At 42.4% G+C, this 17,042-nt stretch overlaps 1 protein-coding gene across 1 annotated transcript; it reads right to left on the minus strand.

The window, feature by feature from the left end:
- Positions 1–909: 909 nt before the first annotated feature.
- LOC121761963 (monoacylglycerol lipase-like) lies at positions 910–6,986 on the minus strand. The gene is made up of 7 exons (XM_042157679.1): positions 6,091–6,986; positions 3,941–3,979; positions 3,754–3,824; positions 2,164–2,228; positions 1,975–2,064; positions 1,780–1,872; positions 910–1,602 (listed from the first exon to the last, which is right to left on the minus strand). Exons 1-7 carry the CDS (start codon positions 6,705–6,707, stop codon positions 1,201–1,203), a joined length of 1,377 nt encoding a protein of 458 aa, XP_042013613.1. The 5' UTR covers positions 6,708–6,986; the 3' UTR covers positions 910–1,200.
- Positions 6,987–17,042: the final 10,056 nt, after the last annotated feature.

Raw genomic sequence — 17,042 nt, forward strand, 5'->3', positions numbered from 1 at the left:
GCTCAAATTTTCTCAGATGCGTATGAGTTGTAAATTAGAATGTTAATAATTCGCTTACTAACAATTACAAGCTATATCAACATGTGTGACCTAACAATATTCTATTAGTACTCTCTTTGATTGTAAATTTATCATCAGATAAAGGATAATAGAATTCTCCCCTTAAAGTTGTTTCATAATCCCTTTCTTTTATAAAAAATTTTATAATATACATAATTTTTTCAGTAATGGATAATATTATCAACAAATAGAACACACATCAAAATAACATGTCACATTATATTTATTTTAATAAGCATTAACATAATAACTACACAAATCCAACATTTAGAAGAACAGGTGCGAGCCAAGGCCTTCACGTCATTGCTTACCTAATCGGCTAATCATCGATAATTTTTTGAGTAAAAAAAAATTAAAAAAATAAAACACTATGAAATGTGTGTTTTATAGTAAAACACAATATGAAATGTCAAGTGGTTATAAAATATGTGGTTGGGATGACAATGTGAGGACCATTTATAAACAAAATATTATTACTATGATCAAGGTCATATATATTGTAGTAACGTGGCATTGCATAATTTGTTACAAATATAAAGTCTTCGTGTGCGTTCCATCGATGAGTGTATAGTGTAGTGATAGAACTCAAATTTAAATTTTGTTTTTTAAGGTTTCTACTAATAGCAGTATTATTAGATATCTTTTGCCATATCCATATCTACCGTTATTATATTAATCCAAATGGCCATTTCCTTTTACATATGAAGATAAGTTTTTTGTAGAATTGGGGGTGTGCCTACTACAATTTTTTAGAATACAAAAAAATACTATTCCCTATTCAGAACCTTTATTCTAAAATCACATGCACAAACTTGAAGGACTTGGCTTCTTGCAAGGCATGTCTGCAAATTCAGCTAACAAAATATAAAATTTGTAATTTAAAACCAAATCAGTCTTGATGAATGAGCATCATCGATTACTCTATACCTTTCTAATACAAGATAAATTCAGTTTACATTCCCTGGGATTCCTACCCAGGAAAAAATCGGAGCAAAGATTGCTCTGCTCCTCTCTACACATAATTTAACAAGGCTTTTATATATGGAGGAGGGATGTTATTCATCAAGACCGGTGTTTCATCGCCTTCTCGACTCCCAAGTGCCTCTTTGCATATCGATGCCCACTTCTCCATCCCTACTCTCACACTCTGCTGTTTAGCCATGAAACTATGTTCTCCATGATCTCTTCCTTCTCTCGTTCGAAAAGTAGATCATGCAGGAGCCTTTCATAGAGCACAATGTTTTTGTCGCTCGATGAAGCTTCCTTGTACAGCTTCATGGTTGCTTCAGGATCGGTTACTGAATCATCACTGCCGTGGAGGACAAGAAATGGCACTGTCAACCTGCTTAGGTTCTGCTGCAAGTACGCCGTTATCCTGAGAATTTCATAGCCCGTTCTTACTCTAATGGCTCCAGTGAATACTAGTGGATCTGAATACTTTGCAACTAATGCTTCCGGATCTCTTGAGACTGCGATGCCCCTCTTGTTTGCTGCACTTAATTGGAACCGAGGAAACAAGAAGGAAAACACAGGAGCAAGCACCTGAAACCATGGAGGAACAATGCTTCATGCTAAAGCTACATATAAAGTCATCCAGAAATATATGTGAAGGAACATGTGATCACATTTATCCAAGAATAGGTCTTTTAGGAATTTTAGGTTTGATAATTTGTTGTTTTTTGAATGATCGATGAGAAAATGTCAATGATTTGAACTTACAGCAAAAATTGGATGGGATGGCTGAACTCCTATGGCAGGCGAAGTCAATACAATGCCTGCTACGCGCTGTTTCACTTTTGGATCAAGTAATGCCTGCATGCATAGTAACATTCGCGATTAGGTGTAATATTAAGAGACTCGCTCATAACCATGACAATATAAAATATCAATATCAATATCATATCCAAATACTACCTTCAAGATTATAGCTCCACCAGTTGAATGTCCAAAGCAGAAGCATGGAAGTCCTGGATTATCAGTTAAAACCTTGCTGAGGAACGATTTCTGTTGACCGTAGAAGATGGGGAAAATCAGCAAAATCTATGAAGTGATGTACGTATTTGCAAAACCAAGTAGATATTTGTACACAAGTGAATATCACACCATATCACTAACTGCATCATCCAGAGAATGAACATAGGCGTGCAATCCATCACTGCCGCCATGTCCTGAAACGAGGTTAAGGATTGAGCTAATGAGGCATAGATCTATCTCGTATACAGTACTTGTATTATAAAGCAAGCAAAATGAGCACACCCAGAAAATTTGCTGCAATCTATGCACATACAAGTGTCTCACTCATTAGTCACTGAACTGTTGTTCATTAAATGAAAGAACAGAAGTAACCTTAACACATTTACGCCAACGAATCACAGCAAAAACCAAACAACACCTTATACCAAAGTCTGAAGGCTGTGGACTGAGTTACCATGAAGGTGGGTTTTGGGTCATGGTAATTTTATTCATCAACAAAGACTGGCTTATTTCTTCCTGTAAATTGCAATTCCCTGACTTGGACAAATTCACGTAATAGGGGCAGTTGTTACATTGCTACATGCATTGGCCAGTGCAGTAATAAGTAATAACTATGTATGTTTAAGCAGATATTCATTTTGCTTTTGCTTTTCTTGTAAAGTTTTCCTTGTCCAAATGTCAGAAGCTCGACTTCTTCCACCAATTGTTACATTTAAGGTAGATGTAAAGACTCAAATAACAAGCTTACTCATGAAGGAGCCTTTGCATGTTACTTTTAGGCACCAATTGCATCCACATTGAAAATTATTCATACCCTGCATCATCCAAATATATGTGCATGGTTGAATTCTATTACATCTAGATTCTAGACTATAAAACAGTAAAACAAACATGGCTTTCACTGTGATCATCCAGTAGTTGAAGAAGGCAAAGAATACTTGTTGGAAAGGATTGTGAAAATTGGGAAATTCAGGAAAAAGATTAATCTTCACCTAGTGTTGAAATGATCGCATGTACCGTCATAGAAAATATGCTGAACATTTTAATTTTAAAACAGCAAGGATGATAATTGTGTTCATGATCGTCATTGCGCTCTCTCTCTCTCACACACAAAAAAACACTCAAACACAAACATATACACTCCAAGTTAATGCACAAAGATCCATAAATTGTGCAGTAATTGACCAGGAAATACCCAATTTTACCAGGTCCTCAATGGCTACAAAAGGCACAGAAAAGGTCCCCCTTCCCCTACTCGATAAGTTTTACTTTCTTACATTGGGAAGAAAGTGCCCAGAATGAACATGTTATATTGAAAATAGAGTTCGAGGAGATTGGCTGAACAATTTGAGTAAAAGGGGCACATGCAAGATGCATCCTTTGTCATACCAAAATTGGTGTTTCTTGTTGCACCACATTTGAGACAGCTCTCAAGAAATATCAATTTTACTAGCACAGTTAGATACCAGATCATATTAAAGGTAGTACGACATCTACCTCTGCTGTTATGTTGTTCCCGCGCCTTTGTTGGATAGCCAAAAAATAATGAGCATGAAGTAGAAACACATGGTATAGCAGAAAGTAAGAAATATAGAAAATAGTAACCATTACTCTGCTCTTCCTTCTCGTAATCCAAATTAGAATAGAATTTTTTTTAGTGCTACACACAATGAAATTATTTCTGCATAATATCAAATCAATTCAGTAATTTCAACTCACCAATCCAGTCCATTCCATATACTTTGAAACCATTTGCATTCAGTTTCTTGGCGAAAGCATCATATCTTCCACTGTTTGAAAACAAATACAAACATTTAACACATATAAGGAAGATGAAAAACGACAAATCAAAATGAAATAATATTGCATCAGACCCATTACTATGCTTCTAAAGTAACACTCAGACCTGTGTTCATTTAGACCATGCAAGAGAACAACCAGTCCCCTGCACATCAGAAAACAGACATGAAATATTCTGGAAACCAAGAAAAATGTTAGGGATACAAATTCAAGATAATGTGTGTGACAGATGGAACCAAGATTAAAGCCAGAAAGGTATTGCACCAAGTGCACGTTTTGAATAGAATTGTGCACCATTACATACAATTACCCCTTGAATTCATTTAGTAGTCATAGCGTGAATCATATATCGCTGGGTATCCTTAACATGCTCCAATTAATAGAGCACTGAATTGTGGTGCTTATTCGGTTCATTTTCCTCAAAACTTTCAATTTTTTACTAAATAGAGGAAAATTGACATGTAATCTGTATACTCTATTGGTGCAGACGTGCACTAGGATGCTAATTGCATTGGGAACTCACTCTATTGGTACAGACTTGCACTAGCATGCTAATTACATTGGGAACTCGAGTTATCTACAACACAAATGTTACTTTTCTAAAGCTGTTAAAACTACAAGATCTTCACTATTTTACGTAGATCTAAGAGCCAATTAATTCAAAAATGCAGGACAGGTACAATGATGTAAGACTGGAGTCCAACATCCAGTTTGATATTGAGCATCACTTTCTACCAGTCAACTAGGACCTGAGTAGTACAAATACAATTACAGTGCAATGTATGTTGGAAATTCATTGTTAACATATCCAATCTTGTTACGTTTTATAAAAATGATAGACTAGGACGACCTGGTCATGAAAAGACGTGTAGAACAATCAATTAACTAACACCATCAAAATCAGTGGAAATTAAAATTATGTTAACAGCACGGAGGGTTCTGACCAGCTTGTTGTTTTCCTTAACTCTTAGAAGTATGATAGTGTCATAATGCCAATAACAATTTCTCCCAAAGTGAAATCCCAAGAATTATTCCAAAGAAATGAAATTACTTTGATGAAGAAAACAAGAAACATCATTGTAAAAGCTGTTCAAGATCATGCACCTTGTGATAAGTTAGGGAATAGGTGTTTAAATACATGTTTCAGTTTCAGTATGCTGTGCAATATCTTTTGTGGAAGAAACAAGACAGAGCCTCATGAAAGCTGATTGAATCATGCAAACTCTAGGGATCTTGGATCATGTCGGCTAGTAGGTGTCTAAAAAGTAAAAACATGAACATCAGTTTAAGTATGTCTGTATCAATATTATTCGGGGAATATTCTTGTTTTCAGTAACGACCTTTACGCATAGATATTTGCAATGGCATTAGCATCAACCTGTTTTGTGGGGACAAAATATGTGGCGGACTTAAATTTAATGCTGCAGTTACCAAAACAAAAGAAGCCAAAATGTATTCACTTCAAGCAATAATATTCAACTAAGTAAAATGGTAGCAGGCGGCAGCACAAGAACGGCACCTGGAACAGAAGATTATTTCCTTATATAAGTTGTTGGTTATTTTATTAAGTTTGACATTTTAGTTTTTAATTAGTTAGGCCCTGGCAAATGAACCCTATATTTGAGTTGTTTATTTCAATCAGTTCATGTGTTAATCGTTTCGCCTTCGCTCTATCTAAAATGTGCATTTTGCAACATTTTATTCCTTGTAAGCATCAATTTTCACTCCTCTGTTCGTTAAAATTTAACTACCAACTGATATTTGCCAATTTGCCATCAATGCTTTTTTACAGTCAAGTAACGTTAAATTGGTAAGATTCCAATATAGAGACGGTGAAACTGAAACGGGACCATGAGTTAGCTGATATTTTTTCTAGCAGCTTCAAATGCGACCACACTTAAAATGGACAAGACAAAAAAGAGAAATATCCAAGACTGGGAAGACAAAGACATTAAAATGAAGTATATCCAGTAGAAATGTTAATACTATCAGAAAAGAAAAGGAAACAAACAACATTTCTTTTCACACTATCTAAACGTGCCCCATTACACTATTTTCATTGTATTGTTAAATTACATTTATTAGCATATGTTTTAAAAAAGGAATTAATACGTTCTTAACTAAATTTGGTTAATTTTAATGATGCACAAATAGAAACACAATTCAAAATTAATGACGGTACGCAAGCAAAACGTAAATCAAATCATTATATAAAGTATACTACAATTCACAGAGAATTTCAGCAATTTAATATACCTGAGTTGAACCATGATGGGCGTCCATGATTGAGTAAAAATGGTGTCACCTCTCGACGTAACAAACAACGAATAATCCCTCGCCGTATCGCCGCCTCCATTATCCTCCTCCGCCCTCTTAATCGCCAGCGCCCTCCGCGCCGCCACATCCTTATCCACAACCGCCGCCGCGCTCTTCATCGGCACCATCGCCGCCGGCACCCTCACCACCTTACCCGTCGTAGCCACCGCTTTTTCCTCCCTCCCGCCGCCTTTCTCCGGAGACTCCGGCGCCGCCCCCACCACGGCGCAGCGCTTCCTCCCGCGGAACGGCAGGAGGAGGATCAGGAAAAACGCGCTGATCAGCCGCAGCACGCTCCTCAGCGCGCGCAGAGACAGCAGCGCATTGATTCTCCCGCTCGCGCCTGAGGTCAGCATTACGGTGGCTCCGTCGGTTACTGTCGTCACCATCCCGGTTTCAACCACAATCGCCTCTGGCCGTTGGAGGTAACAGTTTTTCGTGATTAATGGAGCTTTGTTGAATTTTAATCTCGGATTTAAAATTGCGCTGGTATTTGATCGGGAAACACGATCATTCGGAATTGAAATTCTAGGTTTCGGAAATGCTGAGCAAATCATATACTACCAGAAAATAGGGGGAGAAATTGTCGCGATATTTAACGAACAACTAAAACTGGCAGCGAATTTCAGATTCTAACGGTAGCGGACGTACAAACAACGGATTAAAAAAACAGAAACACAAAAACCACCGCTTTACGAATTCCTGCTGTGATAAAATGCAGAGGAAAAAAATTGAGAGATTGATTCGGATATGAATGGAGAGGAGAAATCAAAATGGAAATTGATTTCTGATTTTGTGGCCGAAAAAAATTGGGAAGCGGAATAAATAGGTGGGAGAGAAATGTGGGTCAGCATGCATTTCGTGTACGAATTATGCGGCGGTCGGTATTTATTTGTAATTATTTTTATGGGAAAAAGGCGGGTTGATGAATATTTGGAGGACACGTGGCGTTCGTATAGTGGATTTGTGGGGGTTGAGAGCATCTCCAATAGAGATAGTTCAGCCATAGTCTAGTCATAAACTCCACCTGCCACATCATCAATATTAAAAACTCCTTCTGTCACATCATCAGGACAAGCAACTGGATAAGCAATAAGCCAGTCATAGCCTAGCCACAATAAAGAAAATTATAAAAAATAAATAATTAACAATCACACAAAATACGGAATTAAATTTACGACACAGATACGAGAAAATTCAATAATAATATTAAAATTTAAAAAGTACATTAATTAACAAAAAGTACATTAATTAAAAAAATTACATTAATTTAAAAAAAATACATTAATTTAAAAAAAACTCCTCCTCCACACACGAGCACCCCGCCTCCGCCTCACACCTCGCCATCGCCGCCGCCATTGTCGCCGCTATCCGGGACCCCCAAATCTGCCGCATCTGAGCCCCCCAACTGTGTCGCGGCGGCATTCAAATCGGCCCGCATACTCACGAGCATTGAGTGAAGAAAACTCTTCTCCTCGGGTCAGTTGCCGTCTTCCAGTCAGCTAAGATCTTGTACATCTGAGCCCGCGTTTGTTGACGCGCGAAGAAGACGAGCTCGGCTGTCGACTTGCCAACAGGGGGGATGCCGACTGGACCTCCTGGGACCCCTGGAGAGCCCGTTGCGCCCGCTTTTGACCAACCGGGCGATTGCGGCGGGTAAACGCGGGAGGGGACGAGAACTCCTGAACATCCTCAGGGAGGTTGTGGGAACCGCCGCTGCTGCCGCCGCTGTAATCACCGGTATAGTTCAGTCGCTGCTTCTTCGGCCAGCCAGCATCGACACCTGCCCGAAACTTCTCGGAGTCCATTAGCACCTCATAGCAGTTCCAGTAGCTGAACTCCTTATAAAGCCCGGGCACGGGGAAGGCTTTCTCCGCTATCCTCATGCAGTCCTCGTCAGTTTGGCCACTGGTTTGTATGCGGAGGGCATTGGTGTACAAGCCCGAAAATCGGGAGACTGCAACCCTGATTCGGTCACACCCCTTCCGGCACTCCTCCCCGCTGCGTGGCCTCCCCTCCAGGCAAAATGTCTTGTAGGCTGCTGCTATTTTAGCCCACAAGTTGACGATCCTCTGACTGTTCGAGGCGAGGGGATCATCGCAAATACTCATCCACGCCTTGGACAGCGCGACGTTCTCCGCATCCGTCCACTTCCTCCGTGCCGGGCTCTCGTCATCAGCTGGCTGCGACGACTCACCGACCACCCTCTTGCCCTTGCCCTTCTTCTTCTTTGGCGCGCCCCGACCCCGCCCTACTCCCCCCGTTTGAACGGGAGTGTCCGCATCCCCGAGATCTATCCCCAACTCCTCTTAGGAGAAAGTATCACACCCAGTGAACTGCGTCTCCGATGGGGTCGATGTGTGCGAAGAAGCAGTCAAAAAATCAAAACTGGGGCGATAGACGTTTCCCCCCCCGGCGTCCCCTGCATCCCCGGCTGCCACCCCGACATCATCTGCATCCCGGGTGCCCACCCCGACATCATCTGCATCCCGGGTTGCATCCCGGGTACCCCCTGCCCACCCGGCATCGCCGGTCCGCCCTGTATCCCCTGCCATCCCTGCATACTACCCCCGGATGCCATCCCGGGCATCATCTGCTGCCAATGGTACATGTTTTAGTACCCGGCCATCGGACCCCATCCACTTCCCACGGGTACCGTGAGAGTTTGAAACCCGCTCATCACTGGAGTAGACTCGTTGTTGTGCTCTATTTCGCGTTGATGCTCTTGTACAGAAATTAAGATAGAGAGAAAACTCGTTAAAACAAGTGGTGCGAATGAAAATGACGTGCAAATCGCGTATATATTGTTAGGATCGTCGACTGCAACATTAGTTTGATATTGTCCGCTTTGGGTAAAGCCCGCACGGATTTGTTTTTAGGTCACTCCCAAAAGGCCTCAAACTAATTGGGGTTGGACAGGAATTATATACACCTTCCAACTTCCCCTACTCATCCGATGTGGGATGGGTTTGTACCCCAACAAACCTCCCCTCAAACCGAGACCACATCGGGAACGCAGTCGACACGAACATGGGTCGTTCCAGCCCTGGCCCCTGTCCTGGGCCCGACTCTAGCTTTGAGTCCTTCAGGGCCCGACCCTAACCGGGGCTCATCCAGGCACAACCCATAGCCACCTGGGCTCTGATACCACTTGTTAGGATCGTCGACTGCAACATTAGTTTGATATTGTCCGCTTTGGGTCAAGCCCGCACGGATTTGTTTTTGGGTCACTCCCAAAAGGCCTCAAACTAATTGGGGTTGGACAGGAATTATATACACCTTCCAACTTCCCCTACTCATCCGATGTGGGATGGGTTTGTACCCCAACATATATAGTGTTTCGAAAATTAAATAAAAAAATAAAAAATCGGCTGGCCGATCGGGAACCTGCAATGGCGGCCAGCCGATCGGCGAGCGCATCGGTCAGTGCCCGAGAATCGGCGTGCGCTTGTCGTTTTTCTCGCCGATTTGACGGTCGTCTGCTATAATGGTTCGGCGAGCGGACCGGCCAGCGCCGGGAATCGGCTAGGCCGTCCGCTCGCCGCCATTGTGGATACTCTGAGGAGATGGTGCGTCATACCATCTCGTGGTGAGGGTTGAGTGGGCATGATTGGAAATTTGGTTGATATGCAGGGGTATTGTCTGATTATGTATTTCTGTGGAACTATCTGGACATATTGAAAAGACAGAATAGTGATAATCTATAGCTAACTAACTAACTCACGTTAATATTCAACCCAAACTTTCGGATTAACTGCAAATAAATAATGAAAAAAAAGAAAAAAAAAAGAATGACCAATAAAGTAAGAGAGAATAAAAGAAAAGTTATTGTTTTTTACTAAAAAAAAATGAAATGACTCAGGCCATCCGCAATGGGGCGGACGATGGCACGCCCGATGGCGCGCATCGTCCGCGCCCGCCATCGTCCGCCCCATTGCGGGTGCGTGACATAGGCCGCGGACGATCGTCGCGCCCTATATACTAAGGGCGCGGAGTATAGGGCGGACGATGCCCATCGTCCGCACCATAGGCCATCGTTGCGGCCTACGCGGACGATGGTCGCGGACGATAGGCCATCGTCCGCACCATCGTCCGGGCCACTGTGGGCTACGCGGACGATCGACGCGGACGATCGACGCGGTTTCGTTTTTTTATAAATAGAGTTCATTTGTAATTTCATTTCACGATTTCAGTTTCGAAACTTATTATTACATTTACATAATTACTGCGAAATGGATTCAAGTCCCAATAGTCCTATGTTTAGCGGAGAGGCGCGTTGGCCGGGTACAGAACCCGGTGAATATCGTTCGTTTGACGCCGACACCCAGTACGATCCCGATTTCAGTACGGAATCGTACGGGTTGTCTGACATGGAGCCGTCTTCCGATCCCGATCCCGCCGCGACCGCTTCCGCCCCAGCCAAAAAGAAGCGGAACCGGCAGCGGTCGCAGAAGTTGCCGCCTCCCGGAAATTGCGATGAGTACGCCCCCGGCCGTACGAACTACACCGAAGACGAAAACATTTAAAATGATGATGTGGCGCGCCATATGGCGCGCCTTAGGGCTCCCCACTGCAGGTGAGGGGAAGGAGGATAAAACTGATGACGTGGCGCGCCTTAGGGCGCCCCACTGCTGATGCCCTCAATTACAAAGGGATAACCCAAAAAAGTATAGGACTCAAATACAAATGAACAATTCAAAAATGAATACGACTCAACTATAAAAGGACAAGTGGAGTAGTAGCGTATGAGATTCAACGACAAATAGAATACTATAATTTTTGAAAAACATGATGCTAATTTTTAGGAGGGATGTGGAAAATAATTTAAATTATTTTATAAGGTATTTGTATAAAAATATATTTTCGATGTGAACTGTTCGACGATTTAAGCTTTTTTTTTTCCTTCTCATAGTAGTCCAATAATAATTTGGTGGACTTTGGTAACCAAGTTGGAAATGAGAGTGAAATGCGTGATTATTGAATTATCATGGTTTGAGTTTATAATCTAAGTTGGAAATGAGAGTTAATGCGTGATTATTTGAACTTATTTGTAAAATGTAGACTTAGTTAGCATTTAATGTAAGGTCATGAAGTAATATAAGATTTATGTTCTAAAATATCTTTTTTATTTACAACAGGATTTCGGTTGGTTGTTTAATTGCTTAAATCATGAACTGAAAAAAATGTGTCCTATTGTATCAACAGGAGTAAAAAGAATAGATGCTCATTTGTGTAATGGACTATGGGCCTCATTTGTTCCGCCACTCAATAAAGTGTGATCTAGGACGCATCTATTAAAGTAGCATCCCAATCAAGATCGCCATAAAAAAATGAGATTTATCACATTTGAAATAATTACAATTTTTAAAATAAAATAAAATAAATAAGTCATAAATATAACTAGAAATTTCCCATTCACACCATATGGTTTGATCATATTCGTAGCTGCTTGGATATGGAACTAAAGATTCTTTTCAATCTAGTATTGATGGACGATTCATTTAAAAACAACAAAGAATAAGAATAAGAAACAATGAAAGAAGAGAGAGAAGATATGGTGATGAAAATTAGAAGCCGTGTATATGAAAAGACAATGAAAATGAGATTAGATAAATGCTAGTAGTAGTATAAGAATCGTGATCCTCATCCTATAATCTACCACTCCCACTTATGGGTGAAAAATTTATTGATGAATGACTTTAGAGAACCCACAATCGTGTAGTGAAATCTTATTCTTTAAAACTGCTTTTAATTGGCGCCGTCCAAGTCCCGATTCCCCTCCAACAAATAAAAGAAAAGGAATCCATAAACTCCACTCCTTATTTAAGATGTGATGTCCCCCTTTGTTACTATATCTTTTTTTCGTTACCTGTTGTCTCGCTGCAAGTGGTTAACTTTTTTTGATATGTGATATAAAAAAATAATACTTCATTCTGTAATTTATTAAGTTAAAAGGAAAGAAAAAAAAGTAAGTGAAATGAAGAGATAATGAAATAAACGAAAGAATAAGAGAGTAGAGTGTTGCTTTTACGCTAAAAATTTGGAATCAATCACTTGAATTGATATAATCCAAAATAAAAAATTGATTACATATTGGGAATATCTCAAATCAATTGTAGAAACCAACTAATATATGGTTATTAGATTACAATACTGATTTGCTATCAGATTCAGGATCTAGAGAGCTTAACCCTCGTCTATCTGATCTAAGTTTTATTTATACACTCGAACTAAGATCGTGGCTTGCAGCCCTGGTAGTGGGGTTGATAACTGCTTAATACCACTAAATAGATCGTGGGTGTAATGGAGGTAGTGGGGTTGATTACATGGGTCCACTGTCTCCTTGTTCGGTCGAATACTGAGACCGAACTGCTGAACTTTGCCGATCAGCTTTTACCGATCTGAGAGTTGAGCTCGATTGGTCGGCTTTTACCGAGCTATAGGCTGTGACCGAACTCTTTGGTTGTGCCGAATTGATACTACCGAGCTATAGGCTGTGACCGAACTCTTTGGTTGTGCCGAACTGATACTCTTTCTTGGGTTTTGGGCTGATGGGCCGTCACTGCTATCGGGCTCGCAATTATTATTTAGTTGTTTAGTTCGTATCCCATCACCACCCCCCCCGAAAAGCGAAGTGAATCACTTCGGCCTTTCGGATAAGTGTAAGGGGGAGGCTGACGTCAGGGGACGTGCTCCGCACGTGTCTGCATTAAATGTGACAGCAAATCCGGCCAGAGAATCTAGAAAAAGTGGGATTTGAAACGGTGCGACGAATTTGAAATGCCTTTGCGAATCTGATAAATATTTCTTCTCTTCATCATTGGAATACTTTTGCGATTATTTCTTCTGTATTCTCTCTCTCTTTTTCGTAAAATTTTCTTCCGCTTCTTCAAGAATTTCTTCAGAGACTTTCGACCATCAAAGAGTAAGAATCATGTCTTCTTCTTCTGAATCTGTTTCTGAATCAGGTAGTGGTAGGAAGGGAGGTAAGGGGTCTTCTGGCCGGAAAAGGTCCGGGGAGAAGACGGTAGAATATTTCCACAGCATTTTGAGTAAGGATACTGTGATATCCTTACACGGAAAATATTTTCTTCCTGGGGGGTTAGTGGTGATTCCCGACGACATTCATAGGGCTAACTCGCCGCCGGAGGGTTATGCCACCGTTTACGAAGCCTGCTTAGAATGCGGGCTTCGTTTCCCTCTTCCCCCTGCCTTTGTAGAGCTTCTTGATTTTTTTCAACTTCCTTTAGGTCAGGTGACTCCAAATTCTTGGAGGCACTTATCGGCCTTTGCTGCCGAGCTGCGTAGACTAGAAAAGGATTTGTCTCTGAGGGCAATCCTTAATTTCTTTCAGTTTAAGAGAAAGGGATCCTGGTTTTACTTGATCCCTTTACAGCCCTTCAGAGCATTCTGTAAAACCAAATGGCCGAAGTGGCAAAATCGTTTCTTTTTTTACAATAGGACAGCGGCTCCGGACTTTTCCTGGAGAGGGCCGAAGTCCGTAATTCCTCATCCTCGGGTAGAACCGTTGGACGAGCTCGAGGGCGAGCTCAATAAGATTCCCATGATTAGGAAACAGTATTCGGAATCTGAGCTCGTCAAGGGTGACTTCGTGTTCGATTCCTCGTCTTCGGACGAAGAGACTGAGGGTGAGGATTTCTTTTTTATGCTTTACTGCTTTAGCGGCGAAAACTAACTTTGTTTTCTCGCTTTTTGGCAGTGAACATGCTAAGCAGGCTAGGTCGCAAATCCTCCGAATCCAAGGAGCCGGAGAAACAGAGAGCCACCAGCTCGGCGTCTGATGCCGAGAAGGATCCGAAGAGGCAGAAGACCTCTTCGAGTCAGTCTTCGGATCCAAAAAAGCCGGAATCGACTTCGGCAAAGGGGAAGGCGAAGACTCAGAAACCCCCAAAAGCGCCACAGAGAGACATTGTCCTGGGGGGTTGTGGATCCGGAGCGGTTGCGGCCACTTCGGAACATATCTCTGAGCCCTTTTTATGGCCAAAGGACTTTGTAGAGGTGAATTTTCTCCTTGATTTTCTGGCTTTGCTTCTTTCCTATATTTTTTTGTGGCCCCTCTGTTAACTTTTTTCCTTTTTCCATTTTCAGAGGAACAATATGCTCTGCAAGCTCGTCACAGTTGAACTCTCTAAAGCGTCCAGCGATTATGATGAGATGCAGAGGAATTTGAATGCTGCTCGTCACCAGGCCGAACAGGCTCGGGCAGACTTTGAGGAGGCAAGGGCCGCTAGGATCTCGGCTCAGGATGAAGCCCAGCGTGCCAAAAACCAGCTCATCATCCAGAGAGAGCAGTCGAAACAGAGGGAGGCTGCTGCCGTGGTTGCTCAGGGGGAGGCTCTCCGTGTTTACACGGAGAAACTCTTTTTGAGCAATCAATTTTCGGCCCTTATCGGCGATCTGCTGAAATTGATGACCGATAACGCTGAGCAGGAACCCGGAGTCGTTTTGCCGCTGTATGGCCGAGAGATTGCAGCGCGCCTCCAGAGTCTGCCGCTCCTTGAGGAGCTTGCGTCTTCATCGGTCCTGCTTTCTGCTGAACGAGTCCGTAATTGCCGGGCTGACCGTGACGAGAACATGGAGGCCATCTTTGCCTCCTTGGGGCTTGTTTCACCCGCTTCAATTTTCAAAGAGGGTGAGCAGGAAAATGAGCCCGGCCGGGAGACCGAGCAGGAGGATCAGCAGACCGGCGATGGGGGCGCCGAGCAGGAGGGAGGGAGTAGGGAGGCCGAGGCTGAGACCGAGGTAGACAAGGAGAAAGAAGCTGAAACCCACAGAGAAGCCGGAGACGAAACTGGCGAAGTATGATTTCGTCTCCCTTCTCTTAGTTTAGTTTCTTTCTTTCTATTTGTAAAATGGCCTTGAAGCCCTCCTTGTGTAAATTTTTTCTTTGAATGAAAAAATTCTCCTTTCTACACTCGTGTCTTCTTTATAGCTTTTCTTAATCTCTTTTACTCCTATTGTGGTTTACTGTCTGCTCGGTAAACTGAAATGCCGAACTGACATAGCTGCTTCGTATTCTTTACTCTAAGGAGCTGGAGGTACTTCACTGGAAGCGGCTATACTCTTCGGCTTTAAATGAAGCTGAGAAAAAAGCTATAGATGACCAGATGAAGTATGATGAACTCTTGGCTCGTTTAGTGGAGCTGGAGTCCAACAATAAGGACTTAGAGTCCATAAGGAGAGATCTAGAGGCCGAGCTGAATACTGTCATCGCTGAGAGGACTGCATATGAAGACTTCATCAGCGGGCGCGGGGGAATGACTATATCCGAAGTTCAGAATCAAGTTGATGAACTGTGGGAGAAGCTTCATGTACTCCGGAAGAACAATGTGCTGGAGAGCTCGGCTTGCCAACAAGTTGTGAAATCATTGCGGCGCTTGGCTTCTCTGTACGACATCATTCTTTCCCGGCGTCCCGCGATCGAGAGATTCCTTAGCCGTTTCCCGCTAACAGACGCTCACGCTCCAACTCAAACCTCGGATCCACTTACTCAAACTTCTACTCCAAATCAGCACCGGACTCAGGAGCAACCGGAAACGTCAAGACAAGAACGTACTCCAAGTCAGCAACGGACTCAGGAGCAACCGGAAACGTCAAGACAAGAACCTACTCCAAGTCAGCAACGGACTCAGGAGCAACCGGAAACGTCAAGACAAGAACGCCCTGAAGTTCGTAGAGGAGTGGTGAATATGAGTGAGCAAGATCAGCGAATGCTTCGTGAAGAGACTCTTCGCCGCCGAGGTGCTAGAACTTCCCGGACTCAGAGAAGAGGCGGTAGGTCGATCAGAGCATCTCGTCCACCTACTGATTCTTCAACTGCTCGGAACGCCCGAACTCAGCATCATGAGGACTTTTTGGATAGGTGGCTCAACTTTAGCAACCGTAGACAGTAGAGTAGTCCTTTGTAATGGTGCAACGCATTCTCGTAGGGCAGCGGAATTGTGTGCCCAACAAGACTTAGTAAATGAAATTTTTTCATTTCGCTTCTATCACTGCGTATTTACAGTTCAGCGATTTTTTATTTCATTTATTGTACTCGTCCTCGGTCTTATGAAGTAAACTCTTCTTTGACCGGACTGAGTTAGTGTCCTTATTTGGCGAGTTTTATCGCTTGGATTGGACTTTCCCTGTACTCGTCCTCGGTCTTATGAAGTAAACTCTTCTTTGTCCGGACTGAGTTAGTGTCCTTATTTGGCGAGTTTTATCGCTTGGATTGGACTTTCCCTGTACTCGTCCTCGGTCTTATGAAGTAAACTCTTCTTTGACCGGACTGAGTTAGTGTCCTTATTTGGCGAGTTTTATCGCTTGGATTGGACTTTCCCTGTACTCGTCCTCGGTCTTATGAAGTAAACTCTTCTTTGACCGGACTGAGTTAGTGTCCTTATTTGGCGAGTTTTATCGCTTGGATTGGACTTTCCCTAGTTAACCGAAGTGGTTTTCGGCTTATTGCAGTTCGTTTCAGACGAATTGCTTGTTTCTTAAGCTGAATTGTGGAGTCTTGTATCTTCCTTAGAAGCTTGGACTCACAATTGTCTTTAATAATTGATCTAAAAAGGGGATCAGCCTTTAAAGAACAATATACCTCAGTAACATTTATAAGAGACAAAACGCACATAGAGAGACAAAACGCACATAGAGAGACAAATAAAAAGGACGAAAAAGATTTTAATCTTTTAAAAAACAATACAAATATGAAAGCACATACCCCTAGGACCGAACTAGACACAAGACTGACCGGACCTTGTCTCTTACAAATAGAACTTCTTGAGGTTGGAAATATGCCATGTTCGGGGTACTTGTTCTCCTGACATGTGAGTCAATTTATAAGACCCTTTTCCCAGGACTTCTGACACCCGATACGGACCTTCCCA

The sequence above is a fragment of the Salvia splendens genome, chromosome 13, assembly GCF_004379255.2.
Source record: "Salvia splendens isolate huo1 chromosome 13, SspV2, whole genome shotgun sequence".
Classification (NCBI taxonomy): Eukaryota; Viridiplantae; Streptophyta; class Magnoliopsida; order Lamiales; family Lamiaceae; genus Salvia; species Salvia splendens.

Bases quoted from the DNA above. Each gene is read 5' to 3' on its own strand.
- LOC121761963 (XM_042157679.1), bottom strand. From the start codon at position 6,707: ATGATTTGCTCAGCATTTCCGAAACCTAGAATTTCAATTCCGAATGAT. The intron at 2,065-2,163 runs GTGTGATATTCA...TACGGTCAACAG, and splicing joins ATGATGCAGTTAGTGATATG to AAATCGTTCCTCAGCAAGGT. The intron at 1,873-1,974 runs GTAGTATTTGGA...CTATGCATGCAG, and splicing joins GTGGAGCTATAATCTTGAAG to GCATTACTTGATCCAAAAGT.